Genomic DNA, 18,977 nt, shown 5'->3' with positions numbered 1-18,977 from the left:
CGAGGTGGTGTGTGTGTGTGTTGTGTGTGTGTGTGTGTGTGGTGTGTGTGTGTGTGTGTGTGTGTGTGTGTGTGTGTGTGTGTGTGTGTGTTGTGTGTGTGTGTGTGTGTGTGTGTGTGTGTGCGCACGAGTGAAACTAGGCAGTACACTCCCCAGCTCAAGCGGCACCCATTCAAATCATTCACCCCTGATACCGCTCCTCTCCTCAACGTGTGCCGTTTCAAACCATCCTCGTAAACATTCACTCCCCGCCAGCCTGTCACCATCTTCCCCACCTGGCTCTCACCTTTTCCATGACCCTATGGCTAAGCTAACTACCCTTTCCCTCAATGGCTAGTGTTTTCTAGTTAGCATGGAGCTGGTTAGCGCTGTCAAAGAGGACTACTGAGTCAGTGGTTCCAAACCTGTTATTGTACCACCAACTGAATTCTGCTCTTCCCAGAGTACCCCTGAAGTACCCCCTCATTTTACCAGTAGGCCTATGGTCTCATTATTCTTCTCAAGTACAGTGGGAACCACTATACTTAGAGATGTTAGGCTAGTGTTACTGTATGAGTTATTATGAAGCTAACGTGTTGAGGGGGAACTGCTACCTGCCTACAGCTTCAATATCACATGTTCAGTTACCTAGTTAGCATGGAGCTAGCTAGCGCTCTGAGAGGGGTCTGCTACCTGCCTACAGCTCTCAATATCACATGTTAGTTACTTGTTAGCATGAGCCAGCTAGCGCTTGTGAGTGAGGTCTGCTACCTGCCTACAGCTCTCAATATCACATGTTAGTTACTAGTTAGCATGGAGCTAGCTAGCGCTCTGAGAGGGGTCTGCTACTGCCTACAGCTCTACAATATCACATGTTCAGTTTACTAAGTTAGCATGGAGCTAGCTAGCGCTCGTGAGAGGGTCTGCTACCTGCCTTACAGCTCATCAATATCACATGTTAGTTACTACAGTTAGCATGGAGCTGCTAGCGCTCTGAGAGGGGGTCTGCTACCTGCCTACAGCTCTCAATATCACACATGTTAGTTACTAGTTAGCATGAGCTAGCTAGCGCTCTGAGAGGGTCTGCCAGCTGACTGCTGCTATCCAGCGCTCATCACTGCCACAGGTAGAGCCAGGCACAAAGACCCCCCACCACTCCAGCCAGACTTCCATTTGCTCCCGCCCTCACACACACACACACACACACACACACACACACACACACACACACACACACACAACCTTGGGGAAGTAAACACTCTGGCACAGTGGCAGGTATCTAAATTCAATGACAACAGAGCAACAGAGTGAGCCAACTGTGCGTCTGCTAATATATATTTATATTACTAATCTAAAAAGGCAGTGAAATATGACGTCCATACATATACTAATGTAGAAAAATGTGTTGTATGCACACCTATTGTATATTAATGAATATTACATAAAAAATGGTTTTGCTGACCAGCATTCTGCTCCTGTTTTAACCATAGCAACTCAGAGGATCCATTCTTCCCCAGAGACACCACGCCTGTGTCCTAGCGATCTTACATGTGAACTTCTGACCCCATAGTCACATGATCAATGGCCTTTTCACCTCAGCGCACCTCTGCTTTTTGAAGAGCAACGCCTCCTAGCCGTCTACTCCCACTGGCTAGGCAGCTAATAGCCAGGTAATAGACTTCAGCAGGCTATTGGATTACCTATAGTGAGTCATTTCAGCTTCGTCGTCAAATATAAAGGGCAAACTGACAAAGTCAGTCAACATTTTTTTTTTAAATGCATGTTTTGATAAAAAATGTGGGTGTTTCTACATAAGGGGTTTTAAACTACTATATATATATCTTACTCTCTACCCCTGCATCAAGATATAGAGTTGTAAGCCCAGTCATCGTTACTATAAGCCAAAGCATTCATCATTGTGGATCTGGTTACAAACCATTCTTGTCTTTTATAAAGTAAAGGACAGAAGTACAATAGGTCCGACTAGCAGCCCAGCTGTTGTTTAGGTGCAACTCCTCATTTTTAAAGGATTAACCGGTGAGACACTAAACACCTGCTTTTCAGCCTGGAATTAGTCATTAAAACCCCACATTTTCAGCTTCTCACACACACACACACACACACACACACACACACACACACACACACACACACACACACACACACACACACACACACACAAGAGTCAAAAGAATTCACATCATTTCAGCATCGTTCCCCAAACAAAACATGACCCAGGACCAAGACCTGCTGCTAAGTGGCGTGGTGTGTGTTGCATACTGTAGCAGTGGTATGGCCCAGACCCATAGAAGAGAGAGGAGAGAGAGAAGAGAGAGGCGTAGTCCATTCTACTCTGCTTTCCTCTTCTCTCTGTGACCCGCAGCCATGCGACTATCTCTCCAGCCGCGCTCCTCTCTCCAGCCACGGCAAATTGGGGTGCCCGGGTGCGAGCCTGGCCAAGCCTGGCATTTGGGGGCCATCCGAGGCGCCAGGCATGAGGGGTAGAGATATGGCACTGAAGGGGACGGAGGGAGCAGCGGGTCGGTGGTGAGGGGGCGACACCAGGCACGAGCCCCAACACAAAGGGAACAGGGCTCGTTAGAGAGAGAAGCTAGCTAGAGCTCCATGGCAATCACTGCCTGCCTCTCTCCCCTCCCTCTCTCCCTCCGCTCGCTCAGTCATAAATATGGCTACATCTGCAAGTGTAATCACTCCATTGTGGCCCGATTTTCTGCTCTGCTGGACGGCGGCATGGCGGCCTGCTTTTCAGCACCTTCCCTCGCTCTACTTCCTTCCCTCCCATGTCGTGACCCAGTGGTGACTTCTCCTGGCTGGCTGGCGAAGGCCAGTCAGTGAGTCTCTGAGATTAAGACACGCAGTCAGTCACTCAGGTAACAGAGTTACTAATCTGGCCTGTTGAATTACACATAATTGCCTCGGCACTGTGATTGATTTCAGCCCTGGAAAGGAAAAGACGACCCCCCCCCCTCTCCTCTCTTCCCTCCGACATGCATACCCCCCCTCCCTCTCTCCCCTTCTCCGGCGCTCCAGCGTGAGCAGCAGCCAAGACTCTCCAGCTAGTAGGAGGCTTTGAAGAGATCAAAGCCGAGGCCGGGAGAGTTGTGCACCCTGGGAATACGGATACGGGGAGGCTCTCTACTCCTCAGACCTATTTTCAAGCGTCAATGTCGGATTGCAGCTGTATTGCATTTTGCCAGTTCTCTTAATGCTCTTGGTTTTTCTTTGACATCAGTGATCCCCCCCCCCCGTAGGTTTCTTCAAAAACAAGGGGGAGGAAAAAGAGAGGGAGTGGGGGTGGGGGAGGAGAAAGAAGGCAGGAGAGAGGGGAAAGGGAAATGGGGGGATGGAAAAGGAGGGAGAGAAAGAGATCTACGGCTGATGTTTTTTCTTCACAACTCCATAACAGGGCAGTTGAAATGAGAAAGGGGGAGAATGCTGCATTTGTTTTAAATTCCGAGGCCGATATCAAAGGAGCGGCAAACTTTTATGGGTTTCCCAAAAATTAAAGACCATTCAAAGAGCTGTTTTTTTTATTTTATTTTTTATAGCCAAGACCACCACAAATGAATTGACAGCAAACCCCTCCTCCTGTCCACCCCAGCTCTGCAAGCTCCAACAGAAAGGAAAGGGAAAGGGGGATACCTAGTCAGTTGAATGCATTTTGAATGCATTCAACTGAAATGTGTCTTCCGCGTGTGTGCGCGCACGCGCTCGGTCGCTCTCACACTCCAGCCAGTATATGTACAGTATGTACAGTATATGTTGGAAATAGTTAAGAAGGGAGAAAAATTACGCATTCGATGTGCGCTAGCAAAAAACACAAAAAGAAGGGGGGAAAAGAGAGCTATATCCATCTATCCATTTAACAGCTTGTACAGTAACTATACCGCCCTATACCCAACCTTCACTACACTGAGGAGCATTCATCTTTAGCGCTGTCAGATACAACACACACACACACACACACACACACACACACACCACACACACACACACACACACACAACCACACACACACACACACACACACACACACACACACACACACACACACACACACACAGAGCATGTGAGTCTCTTTAGCTCTCACACCACCACAGCACACACAAGAAATAATGAGCTTCTGAAAAATATAAAGGAGGGAAAAAAACAAGAGTAAGTTGACGGCACAGAGCGGCTATTGATCAAGGCCGTCACACTAGGACAAGTCAGAGCTGTTTGCTGCTTCTCTCTGAGTACGGAGCGTGGGAGGAGTTACACGCAGTGTTTTCACCCCTGCAAGCCCCATTGTCCGGTCACAGTTACTGCTGAAACTACATGGCACAAAGCACCCAAAATATAGACCTGGTTTTCACTAAACTAAAAAAGGGATGATTTATGATAATGTTACGACAGTGAGGAACTATTTGGGGACTAAATAAAACTAATGCATCAAAGGGTTTCAGCTACAACACTTCAAAGCCTCCCGATTCATCTCCAGTTGAAGCGCGTCAATGTGGAAAAACAACAGTGTTTTGCTTGCGTCTTGCTTTGTGGGTGGAGCCAGTCTTATCAGCAGTGTTTAGGTGGTGGAGGGAGGCTAGGAGTCCGGGCTCCGGTCCTGCTGTGCCGAACTGAGCTCCCACAGAGTGGCTTCAATAGGAGCCACGCAGCCTGGGGAGTGGAGGGACTTTCGCCGGGGGCCCTGTCTGCGGGCCGGGGAGTCAAAACAACAAGCTGGAGTGACGACAACCGGACGCCACACGGAGACAACAAAAAAAGCCACTATCTCTCTAACCTTCCTCCCCCCCACCAACCCCCCCACCCAAACTCAAGCCACGCCTGTCCCCTCCTTCCGTATCCCTGGTGGTCTGAGGCGGTGAGAGTGAAGCCCCACTCAGCAGGTGCTGTGCTGGGGCCCGGCTCGCCTGTGCAGGCTGGTGGCTCCATGGAGCAGAGACGGGCTATCTTTCCCTCAGTAGGATGGATAACGAGGGAGAAGAGATGAGGCTAGAGTTGTTTGTGATGTCCTCGAGCTATGATGACAGTCTCGTTTGGTGAGAGCATGAGAGAGCACATGAAAACACAAACACTCACAATATGCACACACACAAGAGATAGGAATTAACCAAAGCCAGGCTTGGTGCGCCGTGGACTTTTATGAAGTCAAAGAATCTCGGTGAAACGTCTATGAACCTGTCATATCCCATCATTTTTATAGCTGTCCATCTCAGTACAGAACGAAGACCCTGTCTGTGTATAGGGYTCACATGAAGGGTGGRGTGCCATTGAATAGCAGTTGAAGCSTCCCTCTCTCCACCAAGGCGCCCATCTTGAWTCCTCTTTTCTTGGTGGCGGAAGAGGGGGATGAGGARGAGGGATAGGAGGTGGGGGGGTCACTTGCTTTTTTCGTCCCCTTTCATCTCAAAGATAGGTGCGTGGCGGGGGGCAGGGGGGGATGAGGTTGGGGCTCTGGATCGATTTGATATTTGGATGCATTGTTTGATGACGGGGAGCTCAAAGCCGAGGACGTCCCTCTGAAGTCTCTCCTAACGGGAGACATGAAAAGTCTCACCTGGTTCCCCGAGCGAAACTGAGGGTCTATGTACTGTGATGGGGAGATTGGGCAGACAGACAGACGCCACACCAACTGAGGCATTTCTTTCACTGTAGCTCCCTTAAATTTTCTCATTTTAGAGCTCAGTCCTTGTCTCACATTACCTATCAATAATTMTAAATCAAAACATGTATTTTCCAATATTTTCAATACAGAATAGCAAGACTGTCAAAACTTAGTTCCTAGTCAAGACTTAGTTCCTAGTCAAGATTAGTTCCTAGTCAATCCACTCCGTTTCATTTACTCACCATTTCAGTTTGTCTTTATAAAACAATCAATGTCATCATATAATCACTGGTACCCCCACTCTAGAGCTGGGACGATAAACCGAAAATGATCGACACTGACCAAACCAACCACTTATCGTGGACATTTGGCTGATATCGTTCATTAGGATAAATAACCTCGAGGGCCCAACTAGAGAAATGTGTTAAATGCTAATATGGGTGATTGTTAAATGGGACAATTGATAGCTACAACATCCAAAGTAGTAGTAAAAGCAGTTACGGGTAATATAAATGTCAAAAAWTAACTTTGGTGTGCGTTAATGTTGTACACGCATCGCTCAATTGGTCTTTATCATGAGAATTCAGTCGATTTACCGTAATATGGATTTTTGTCCATATCGGCCCAGCTCTACTCCACTCCTTGTCTTAACACCAGTGTAAATCTAATGTCCTTAATGTGTGTGTGTGTATATCCCCAGGAGAAAATAACAGCCTTCCCTTCCATCACCACCAGACTAGCCCCAGATGAAAATGATGATCAAAGGAAATAGAGGMGAGAGGAGGGAGGAGAGGAGAACAGAGTGTAGCTCATCAGATGAACAAACACACTCTTGCTGGATATCTTTATGGGTTTCATCACCCTGCATCAAGTGACTCTCCGCCGAGCACAGCTAAACAAAAGAGCTGTTTTCGTCTTCATGCGAAAGAAAGAATATCTTTCCCTTTAAATGAGGTCATCTGTTCCAGTAATAGACGGCTGGTATATTGCGATGTTTGTCAATTCTAGTGGTTACAGAACACTAATCAGAATCAGGTAGCCATCATCACTTCAGAAGAGTCAAAAGAATTCACATCATTTCAGCATCGTTCCCCAAACAAACATGACCCAGGACCAAGACCTGCTGCTAAGTGGCGTGGTGGTGTGTTGCATACTGTAGCAGTGGTATGGCCCAGACCCATAGAAGAGAGAGGGAGAGAGAAGAGGAGAGGCAGTAGTCCATTCTACTCTGCTTTCCTCTTCTCTCTGTGACCCGCAGCCATGCGACTATCTCTCCAGCCGCGCTCCTCTCTCCAGCCACGGCAAATTGGGTGCCCGGGGTGCGAGCCTGGGCCAAGCCTGCATTTGGGGGCCATCCGAGGCGCCAGGCATGAGGGGTAGAGATATGGCACTGAAGGGGACGGAGGGAGCAGCGGGTCGGTGGTGAGGGGGCGACACCAGGCACGAGCCCCAACACAAAGGGAACAGGGCTCGTTAGAGAGACGAAGCTAGCTAGAGCTCCATGGCAATCACTGCCTGCCTCTCCCCCCTCCCTCTCTCCCTCCGCTCGCCTCAGTCATAAATATGGCTACATCTGCAAGTGTAATCACTCCATTGTGGCCCGATTTTCTGCTCTGCTGGACGGCGGCATGGCGGCCTGCTTTTCAGCACCTCTCCCTCGCTCTACTTCCTTCCCTCCCATGTCCGTGACCCAGTGGTGACTTCTCCTGGCTGGCTGGCGAAGGCCAGTCAGTGAGTCTCTGAGATTAAGACACGCAGTCAGTCACTCAGGTAACAGAGTTACTAATCTGGCCCTGTTGAATTACACATAATTGCCTCGGCACTGTGATTGATTTCAGCCCTGGAAAGGAAAAGACGACCCCCCCCCCCTCTCCTCTCTTCCCCTCCGACATGCATACACCCCCCTCCCTCTCTCCCCTTCTCCGGCGCTCCAGCGTGAGCAGCAGCCAAGACTCTCCAGCTAGTAGGAGGCTTTGAAGAGATCAAAGCCGAGGCCGGGAGCAGTTGTGCACCCTGGGAATACGGATACGGGGAGGCTCTCTACTCCTCAGACCTATTTTCCAGCGTCATGTCGGATTGCAGCTGTATTGCATTTTGCCAGTTCTCTTAATGCTCTTGGTTTTTCTTTGACATCAGTGATCCCCCCCCCCCTGTAGGTTTCTTCAAAAACAAGGGGGAGGAAAAAGAGAGGGAGTGGGGTGGGGGGAGGAGAAAGAAGGCAGGAAGAGGGGAAAGGGAAATGGGGGGATGGAAAAGGAGGGAGAGAAAGAGATCTACGGCTGATGTTTTTTCTTCACAACTCCATAACAGGGCAGTTGAAATGAGAAAGGGGGGAGAATGCTGCATTTGTTTTAATTCCGAGGCCGATATCAAAGGAGCGGCAAACTTTTATGGGTTTCCAAAAATTAAAGACCATTCAAAGAGCTGTTTTTTTTTATTTTATTTTTTATAGCCAAGACCACCACAAATGAATTGACAGCAAACCCCTCCTCCTGTCCACCCCAGCTCTGCAAGCTCCAACAGAAAGGAAAGGGAAAGGGGGATACCTAGTCAGTTGAATGCATTTGAATGCATTCAACTGAAATGTGTCTTCCGCAGTGTGTGCGCGCACGCGCTCGGTCGCTCTCACACTCCAGCCAGTATATGTACAGTATGTACAGTATATGTTGGAAATAGTTAAGAAGGGAGAAAAATTACGCATTCGATGTGCGCTAGCAAAAAACACAGAAAAGAAGGGGGGAAAAGAGAGCTATATCCATCTATCCATTTAACAGCTTGTACAGTAACTATACCGCCCTATACCCAACCTTCTACACTGAGGAGCATTCATCTTTAGCGCTGTCAGATACAACACACACACACACACACACACACACACACAACACCACAAACACACACACACACACACACAACACACACACACACACACACACACACACACACACACACACACACACACACACACACACAGAGCATGTGAGTCTCTTTAGCTCTCACACCCACCACAGCACACACAAGAAATAATGAGCTTCTGAAAAATATAAAGGAGGGAAAAAACAAGAGTAAGTTGACGGCAACAGAGCGGCTATTGATCAAGGCCGTCACACTAGGACAAGTCAGAGCTGTTTGCTGCTTCTGTCTGAAGTACGGAGCGTGGGAGGAGTTACACGCAGTGTTTCACCCCTGCAGCCCCATTGTCCCGGTCACAGTTACTGCCTGAACTACATGGCACAAAGCACCAAATATAGACCTGGTTTTCACTAAACTAAAAAAGGGATGATTTTATGATAATGTTACGACAGTGAGGAACTATTTGGGGACTAAATAAAACTAATGGCATCAAAGGGGTTTCAGCTACACCACTTCAAAAGCCTCCCCATTCATCTCCAGTTGAAGCGCGTCAATGTGGAAAAACAACAGTGTTTTGCTTGGCGTCTTGGCTTTGTGGTGGAGCCAGTCTTATCAGCAGTGTTTAGGTGGTGGAGGGAGGCTAGGAGTCGGGCTCCGGTCCCTGTGTGCCGAACTGAGCTCCCACAGAGTGGCTTCAATAGGAGCCACGCAGCCTGGGGAGTGGAGGGACTTTCGCCGGGGGCCCTTCTGCGGGCCGGGAGTCAAAACAACAAGCTGGAGTGACGACAACCGACGCCACACGGAGACAACAAAAAAAGCCACTATCCTCTCTAACCTTCCATCCCCCCACCAACCCCCCCACCCAACTCAAGCACACGCCTGTCCCCTCCTTTCCGTATCCCCTGGTGGTCATGAGGCGGTGAGAGTGAAGCCCCACTCAGCAGGTGCTGTGCTGGGGCCCGGCCTCGCCTGTGCAGGCTGGCTGGCTCCATGGAGCAGAGACGGGCTATCTTCCCTCAGTAGGATGGATGAACGAGGGAGAAGAGAGAGGGCTAGAGTGTTGTGATGTCTCGCTATGATGACAGTCTCGTTTTGGTGAGAGCATGAGAGAGCACATGAAAACAAACACTCACAAATATGCACACACACAACACACACACACACACACACACACACACACACACACACACACACACACACACACACACACACACACACACACACAAACAATACGATAGATGTTTTACCATATTCCCACAATGCTCTGTTACAAGTTTCATCAAATAAAGTTTAAAAAAACATGACACACTGTCCATATAGTCAAAACATGAGCGACCAACATACACAGTCCCACAGTCCGTCAGCGTCGTAACACAAAGACACACCACGTTATGTGAACACTTGGTGCATCCTGCCTGGACTTATTTTGTCTTCTCATCTTACAGGGAGAGAAAGGAGAAAAAACACCMGTCGTTTCAATTTAGGGAGAGGATAATTCCTCCCAGCTCCACTTAACAAGATGAAAGACTTTGATAAGGGGATTGCAACCACATGGAATCATTACCGTGGAGGGAACGCCATATGGAATAAATGTGTCGACCAGCCTCCTCGCCATGTACCATACAGTACAGTAGTTTGACGCACGCTCCGTGTCAATGATACTGTTTATAAAGAGCTGAGACCCAGAAGCACACAAAGGGTGGGAGGACGCTGGAGCTTTCTGTGAGGTCTACACAGTGTGACAGATAGACACACACACACACACACCCTGCTCTTTGTCAGACCTGCACAACAGATGACATCAATGCTGCAATAATCCTCTGGTGATCCTTGAAATTTAACCCCCCCCTTCCCCAAAAATGTTTTTTTTAAAGTTCAAATAATTTACTGTTTTCAAAATGTCATATTTGGTCACAAAATATAGTAATATTGTTTGTAGGCCAATTTTAGGCAACGACATCCAGCGGCAGACTCACACATCAAATAGATCCCAGCTGCTTCACAAATCACAACAAAACGCTCTGCTCGATTCAGCGCCTCGAACCGCTTTACAACCCCGCAGTCGTGGATAAAGAACTACACATGGCGCCGCACGTTGCCGCAGACTACACTGCGCGTGGACATGAGGGCTCCTGGAAATGTAGTATTCTCATAACAGGGATCGGTGCTGAATGGGGCCAGGGTTTGAGACCGTGAGGACAGATACACATGGCACGGGGATGACGAGGGTACGTCTCAAATGGCACCCTATTATTAGTGCGCTACTTTTGACTAGTCCTATGGGCCTGGTCTAAAGTAGTGCACTATATAGGGAATAGGGTTCCATTTGGGACGTAAGCGAGAAAAGGGGAGCGCGGTCAATCCCGAGGTAAGCCCGGGTTAGTGATTCCACACGGCCGCGCAATGCCGCCAAGGAGATCCGTCACGTTCTCGCTGACATCAAAGGGGACCGCAGTCTCCCCCACGGGCTCTCACACACGACAAGGACCCGCCACCGAGGGGAAGACAGGGGAGGAGGTATGGCCTGGGAGGGGCAGCAAATGGTTCCCTCAGCTCTCTGCACACCAAAAGCCAGCTTAAAATCAGCTATGGCGATTCCATCTTCCCCGACTGCTGCACTGACAGGCTGGGGACTGGATGTTTGGAGAGCCTGGACTTATGCTCGGAACGAGCTAGTGGATTCAAAGTTATAGTTTTAATAAGGTAGTGTGTGAAAATGGCTTCCACCGTTACAGGCTTGGTGGTTACAAGTTAAAAGTTGTCATGCTCAAATTCAGATGTTTGATGAGAAGGTGACAGAAGTTTAAACTATGACTGGATCCAGAGAGGAGCATTCTATTAAACCACAGTAATCCTGAAGCTATACATATGCTACAACGACTCAAATAGCATTTCTCATGACTCCAGTGCACAAGTTCTACATACACTTTCTACAGTCAGAAAACAGAGCGGTCGAGTTAACGCACATACAGGAATGTGTTAGCTCGATAAGTCTGAGGTTTTAGCCAGAGAGATGTGAGAGCTTGATTCCAAGCTGCCAGCCCATCCAGACATCGAGCGTGGTCTTCACAAAGACTAACAGAGGCCAGAGTAGGAACACAATCCCCCTCTCTTCCCAGAGTTCTGTACAGTCCGGCCCTCTGGCCATGGGAGCTGGAAATATGAGCCATCACACACGCACAGTCACTTTAAATAATCCAATATGCAACAGTCAAACCTCACACGACCCTATATGTGAAGACTCGAGAAACACACACACACACGAGAACATGTCACTACAGTTCTCACTGACACCAATATACAGTATAACTGTAGATAACCTTTAAACAGAATAGTAAATGTATTTACTTCACTGGGCTTCTTGGTAGACTAAATAGTGGCAGGCAGGGTTTTCAATGGATTCCTCTGGAACAAACCACACCAACCAAGAGCCAACATATACTGCTACAAAGTGTAACCTCTGTATTGACAATGACATGGCCAAGTAGAAAACACTAATTATGACACAACCCTCACTTTATCTGTTATAATAAAGAGCAGAATAATAATAATAATGAGGCATTCATTTTCATTTCACCATGTAAGCTTTAGACCTGGGGCGGCAGGTAGCCTAGTGGTTAGAGCGTTGGGCCAGTTCGAAAGGTTGAGATGAATCCCCGAGCGACAAGGTAAAAATCTGTCATTCTGCCCCTGAACAAGGCAGTTAAACCCACTGTTCCCCGGTAGGCTGTCATTGTAAATAAGAGTTTGTTCTTAACTGACTTCCTAGTTAAATAAATATATAAAAAAGACCTCAACTGCACTCTAAACCTGGACACCACCTCCAGAGATGAAGGATGTCTAACATCCAACTGAGATCCTCTGTCCTTCCACAGAACTTTATTCAATCAACTACACAGAGACAATCCCATATGTGCTACTGGTCATGGTGACTCCACCACACTAACCCAGAACTACTCAAACCAAGGACTCCATTCCTTCTCCTTTTAAAGATCTAGTACAACCCTTAGAGGTCCTACAGCTCACGCCTTCCCTGCTTCCCTCCCAAAAATCTGCTGACAATCAGCAGCTCTGAACAGCTCTGTCAGTTGGGCCTCATGCACAGGAATGCCATGGCCAATGAAAATCTATCTTAAACTGTAGAGGGGGTGGAGGAGGGAGGAGGGAAGAAAGGGAGAGAACGTGCCTTTGATCTGGTGAAAACTGATCCTAGGCCTGCAGATACTGTGGCTGCGGTGGCCGGCAGGCTTGTTACAACAGCCAGGCAGCACGCACATTTCACATCCAGCCAATCAACAGCCAGGCAGCACATACACGTTTCACATCCATCAATCAACAGTCAGGCCGCACATACACATTTCACATCAGACTAGAAGAGGAAGACTTGTGTTCCAACTTCCATGACTGCACCGCCACCAACCGTATCCATTTATTGGAAGTGAGAGAAACGTACATAAAATTGACTAACGATTTATTGAAGATGGGGAAATTTGGCAAAACAAAAAGTGGGCGGCAGCCACGGAAATGAGTGTTTAAAACGTCAGGCAGCGAGAGGAGGGGCCAAATAACAGGAGTCATTTCTTTATTTAAAGAAGGTTGGATGGAAGCCCCTCAGTCCTGAGAAGTTATCCATTCCATAAAGTATCCAAAAAAATATATTGGAGATGAAATTTGTCTGAAAAAATATCTACGGTCAGAGGACTCCTATACAAGAGCAAAGTGGGTACCGCTGCCACGAGATCAGAACACCATTCACTTTGTATTGTCAGACATATTCACACAGTCGCTACACAGACTTCAAACCCTTCAAGTGAATTTCATGATGAAACCAATCAGACACACAGGCGACATAAGCCAGAGTCTTTGGTCCTTGAACAATGCGTGTATGTCTGTGTCCTCTAGTCTATGTGCTAGCAGGGTCGGGGACAGGCTTTGGGAGCCGAGCCATAGCGAGACTGGGTGTACTCACCACACACAACTCCACCCCACACCACACACACACACACACACCAAACAGGATTAGGGTGGACAGCTGCTGGCATGCCCTGGCGTTTTGCGTCTGTCTTGCTGCTAATGTTCAAAAAGAGACAGACACAGGAAGCCAGCCACCAGGCCTACAGCCTGAAATGAATACTGTTATAGGGACTATAAGCMTGGTGACATACGGCAACCCTGGCTATTTCCGCAAACTCCCTCTTCARATGGGATGTTGCCGTTAGGCCTCCGCGACCATGTCAGGGTAACCGGTGGGCTTACTGTCCATATGTAAACAGACATGGATTAAGTTAACAAGACGCGAGAAATAATACATCATATACATGTTGTTAATCTGCTGGAAAGTATGAGAGACAYGTGGGGGAGACTAGATCACGTGGTTGCCAAGGGGACAGATCATCACARCATTACAGGGGCATGTTATATACGGCTATCACAAACCGGCTACATCACACTAGGAAGGCGGTCGAAGAGAGACAAAGAACATTCTACAGTTGAAAAGATGGTAGAAAATATGAATGGAAATGTTCATATACAGGTATATTTGAAAAGAAATCCCAGGTTAAGCTCTTTTTTAGGGGTTTAGACCTGGTTAAGTATTTAAGATCGAATCAAACTTGACGCAGTGAAAATGCACTAGACACAAACTGGGCTAGCTAAGTTGACAGATGGGTGGAAGTGATTGATTGATGGAGGTATAGTGTAACTGGACTCACCGTTCTGGGCATGGGCGGCGACAGGGAGCCGTTGTTCATGTAGGAGTCGTTGTTCATATTAGTCATCATGATGTAACCTGGGTATCCAGAGTACGGATGACCTTTGTTGTACATGTCTAGGTGTTTCCCTGGAAACGGGCCCAAGAGACAGAAAAGTGTGAACTTGAGGCTTAGTGCAAATCGTACATTTACGATCATTAATGGAAGATTTGTAAGAGAACTTGAGTCAAGCACATTAATCTCCATTAGGATTTGGACCATTATATAGAATAGCATCTCTAAGCAACAGTCTGATCAAGTAACATAACAGCAATATTCACCGCCATCATAACTTCAGCAGTTCAGAGTCATTGGGGAAATCTCCCGGAGTTTATAGCCTACTAATACAGTTACATGTGAATAGTCATTGCCAAGTTACAGTTTCTAACAACACTGGGTCAGTCTGGCACTGTGACCATCGCATCATCGCTCCATGCATGCCTCTTGATGGCGTAATGATATCGCTGTCGACCGCWGTGACCCGGCGCCCCCCGTTTCACCAGTCTTTTGTCTCTCATGTCTTGGAGAAAGGGGAGAGGAGGGCTGCACTATACAGAGTAACAATGGYGTCCCTCCGTGCCAATTAGCGTCAATTAGGAGGAACATACAGACTGTGTCAAAACAAGAGACGCCCCTACTGTTCCCCACGCCTCTGACCTAAAGGGAGAGCATTTGTTCGGGTCCGTCCCCCTGCCTGAATAGAAACTCGCGACAAACTATTTGGTGGCTGTTGGTTGTCGCTTTCTGGGGAGGGGGGTGKTGTGTGTGTCTGGTAGATTGATAGCAACATGGGCTTGTTGTGGGGAAAGGGAGTGTTTGGTTTGAGGGGTCCTATTCAGGGCTGCTGGGGGAACAAAGAAGAGCCACTCTTAACAGAACAGAGGTCCAATCATGACCTGCAGCTCTATCTGGGGTCAGAATACAGCCGGGACCAGATAAAGACATCAAACCAGTCTGGTGCTGTCRCACAGCAGCAACATGTTGTACAGGACAAAACACACAGACACAGAGAGACAAAGAGAGAGATACAGCGACAGAGAGTGTGTGTACAAAATAAGCCAAGGAGAATATTAAGTGTCACTCACTACTAGTATCAGAGAGCCACATGCTTAAGTCACTGCCTMTCTTCACAGGTTTTTATTCATGTCAACGTAACAATTTAAATGCATCAGTATTGCATCTTTCTGGTGACCAGGCAAGGGGCCGCAGCCATTGGGATTGTTCAACAATTCTCTGCATAAATAATAACATTTCCTACGGACCACAAAAGACTTACATATAKAACTTTTTTYCCCATTCAGTTTGTACATGTCCTGACTAGAATCAATTCAGATATCATCTCTGCATCAGAATGAACTGGGGTCAGATAAGAAAAAGGACCATAGTGTGACGGTTCTGAACAGAAAATGAAGTGGGTAGAAGCTTTTCCAGTCTACCATCTTTCTTTCCTTTAAAAATAAAATAAAAATCTCTCAATAATCAAGCCTCCAGAAACTGATTTTAATATTGTGCCGTTATCTTGGCTCAATGTGACCCATATACAACTGCAGATCTCTAAAACATSCCGATAACTGACAGKATAATATTTAATGTGATGTGTGTCACTTACCATCATCGTGATGGTCTCTGTGTTTTTCATGATATGAGTCTTGGGATATTTGGGATTGTCTAGTTCCCTGTGAGAGACGGAGACAGAAATTAGGTTATTCAATTCGTTTAAAAAAATTCAACAACACACACACACACACACGCTGTTATGGCCTGTTCTTTCAGCTTGTCCCCGGATCTAAGAACACATACACAGTGAGGCGAGCGCGTTGGGGAGAGAAGGGTTGACGGAGCGGTCTGTATCAACCCCTGAACGAGCCACTTAATTAAGCTTTATGTCCTTAAGGAGCTTACAAATTAACTTGCATCAGTCTGCTTTCATTTTCACCAACCAATTTAACCARAGCTCCAACCAAATTCAAAATCAAATGAWTCACGGTAGCCTATGATGCTTTCCAATACAAACGTGCTCTGCGCAAAATAACTGCGAAAATAGAGAAGAGGGGATGATGTGTACTGTGTAGTCGACTGCTTTTCCAAAATACCGTGAACCCCTCCACATSCATCTCCTTTCCCCCTCCCCCCTCGAATGGGAACGCGTAGAAAAGACCTCCTTTTGGAGTTCACTTCCCTGAGGGTGGCTTCCAGCAGAGTCACGGAACTTCACTGGATTCTCAATTAACATTCAACCTCCGTCTTATTTGCGTCTGTGACAGCTGTAACTATATGAGCTCGGCCCAGAGTCAGTAGGCACCCTMATTCCATTAACATTGGATAATGACAAATGGCAACAGCTAATTGCGCTAGGTTTACCTTTGTATACATACAGCATCCAGAGCTAGAGACTTAGTAACAGCTGCCTAGCTCAGATAAAAAATATATATTCTGGCACAAAGCTAAACTTACTATTGAATATGAAACTCACTGCACTCAGGAGGAATGTGACAATCACACAGCCTCAAACGATGTAAGCTACTCTTGTTACAGCTCTGATAAATGCATTAGATACATGATTGAGATAAAGGAATGACAGATGATTTAAATGCATAAGCAATGTGAACAAAATATCTACCAGCATTACCTTCAAACCTGTACTGTGGCAGTGACATTTCTTTCATATTTCAAATATGAATACGATCTATATCAAAACTAAATATTTCCATGAATCCCCCCCCCAATTTAATTCCGTCGTTTAACAATGTGTTGTCTCTCCATGAAATGGCCATAATCTCCACAAAACATACTGAAATGTGTTGGCCTTATTTAAAATTGGGAACATGAGTGTCACTGTAATCTAGAGGTGCTACATTTTGTCAGGTGTGGTTCTCCTTCGAAGATCCTTTCATCTGGATTTCCCTTTGAAAAAACAAACATTTGTTTTATATCAAATACGATTTGATCTGTCCAAAAACGCTTTCATATTTTATATTATTCATAGTTTATATTATCCAACCTGGTGAAACATTGTTTAATTAAGTAACCTAACCCATAGCAATATTGATATAGTTACTGTAATAATTATAAGTAGGCATACTTATCATTTACTTTTTTTTTTTTTTTTTATCAAGACAATGATTGTTATACCAATAATATTACTACTACTAATAATAATAATAATAACTATAATAATAATAATTCAATAGGGCTAATTTAATATTGCAATAGGCCTAACAAAATAATTCAAAATGTATTCACGAATTCACCCCCTATAGTGCAATATTTAATTTAAAATATCAAATAACCTCGTAAAAACTGTACAACAAGTTCTCTGAATTGCATAAAAATATTATCTCACATTAAATTGTTCTGTATGTTTTGACCTTTGGTATAATTCGTCAACAATGTTTTGAAAAGCTCTGCAGCCACGTGCAGCAGATTTATTTATGAGCCTCTGTTTACAACTGATTACAAACAGAACATGGCTACTATTTACACATTAAAATAGTCATATTATACAMATATAATATTAGGCTACACATCACCTTGTTAATTATGACAAAACCAAACATAGTTTGGGCAAATATCCAGTCATTTTATCAGCTTTTCAGCTTTTATCAACTTTCATAAAATGTCCAACTGACTCCCCTGAAATGGGGGCTATTATTTAGAGACAGGTGAACTTGAATTAATATGTTGTCGTTAGAAATTTGATGGACATTTATTTAGGCTAGCCTWTATAAAGGCTTGGCAACATGTAACACTAGACTTAAGTACAAGAGAGGAAATACTCACATCATGATTGCTGTTTGGACTCGTCTCTGACTCATGTACTAAAGATGACTTGATATCTGCCAAGTCTCCCTCGTCTTCCTCTGAGTGACTGAGTTCTGCGAATATTTGTTCTTGGTCTCCCTCATCCTTGAACGGAATCATTTCGTCGGTGGCACAAAGCTCAGGGTCCCCGCCGCCACCGCCACCACCTGCTAGTTGGGGCATTTTGATTCAGTCGAAGTACTCGCACTGTCCAAATTGGAGGAACTATCGAAATCCCCAAAAGGAAACCAAAAATGTTCCTTGAAGCGGCTTGAAGTGTTGCGCTCRGAACCCTGGAGGAAACTGCGTGCGATCACGTTTTTTGTTTTAGCTAAATTAACAGGAGATCCTTTTTTTTCGAAGTATTATGGATTCTTACAATGATTCAGATTCTAAATATTCGAAACTGAAGATGTTATCGGTAAAAGCGGATGTGTAGTGCACGCTCAACCCGCGGCACTCGCCAGTTCGGCTCTTTAAAATGTCAGAAGTCAAAACCTCATCACGAGAGTCAGATGTGCCGTCAGATTTGGCAGAGGAGGGCACACACCCGGGAGCTCCGCTAACGGTCAAAGTGCATGTAGAAAAAAAMCTCTGCTTATATTTCCTCGTTCTGGGGTCCTGTGAGAGTTGCAGTCCTTTCGTGAAAAAAAAATAAGGAAAAATATMATTTAAAAAATGCGTCTCTGAATCTCGTGCAGCCTGTTTGCCACAAGTAGAACACGATTTATTTTCCCCACTTAAACAATACTGCGTATCTATCCCTATTAAAATGAACATACATCCTTGAACTGAATAACGGCTAAATTAAAAGTAATAAACTATATAAAAGATCGAGGAGTGCGTTATAAACCGATACGCTGTGGACCGACTTCCAAACTGGAGCACCGCTCCGTAAGTAATGTAGCTCTCCTTTCCCGTCCTCTGTCTCCTCTCTCTGCCTTCTCTCTCGCAGCGACTGGGAGGATCGAGAT

General features: G+C 46.1%; 1 protein-coding gene across 1 annotated transcript; it reads right to left on the bottom strand.

Moving 5' to 3' along the window:
- Window positions 1–4,579: 4,579 nt before the first annotated feature.
- On the bottom strand, window positions 4,580–18,587 carry LOC112075848 (lymphoid enhancer-binding factor 1). The gene is made up of 5 exons (XM_024142777.2): window positions 17,983–18,587; window positions 15,812–15,878; window positions 14,164–14,291; window positions 9,127–9,226; window positions 4,580–4,716 (listed from the first exon to the last, which is right to left on the bottom strand). The coding sequence occupies exons 1-5, from the start codon at window positions 18,184–18,186 to the stop codon at window positions 4,580–4,582; spliced, it is 636 nt and encodes a 211-aa protein (XP_023998545.2). The 5' UTR covers window positions 18,187–18,587.
- Between the last annotated feature and the right edge of the window lie 390 nt (window positions 18,588–18,977).

Source organism: Salvelinus sp. IW2-2015, unplaced genomic scaffold (assembly GCF_002910315.2).
Source record: "Salvelinus sp. IW2-2015 unplaced genomic scaffold, ASM291031v2 Un_scaffold3436, whole genome shotgun sequence".
NCBI lineage: Eukaryota > Metazoa > Chordata > Actinopteri > Salmoniformes > Salmonidae > Salvelinus > Salvelinus sp. IW2-2015.
This window is presented reverse-complemented; position numbering and strand designations above follow the sequence as displayed.

What these genes read in the sequence shown, in the direction of transcription:
- LOC112075848 (XM_024142777.2), bottom strand. Translation starts at nt 18,186, where the DNA reads ATGCCCCAACTAGCAGGTGGTGGCGGTGGCGGCGGGGACCCTGAGCTT. An exon ending in GTCCAAACAGCAATCATGAT is followed by an intron (nt 15,879 to 17,982) that starts GTGAGTATTTCC and finishes CGTCTCTCACAG; the next exon opens with GGAACTAGACAATCCCAAAT. An exon ending in CGCCGCCCATGCCCAGAACG is followed by an intron (nt 9,227 to 14,163) that starts GTGAGTCCAGTT and finishes TCGTCACTCCAG; the next exon opens with CTTGTTGTTTTGACTCCCGG.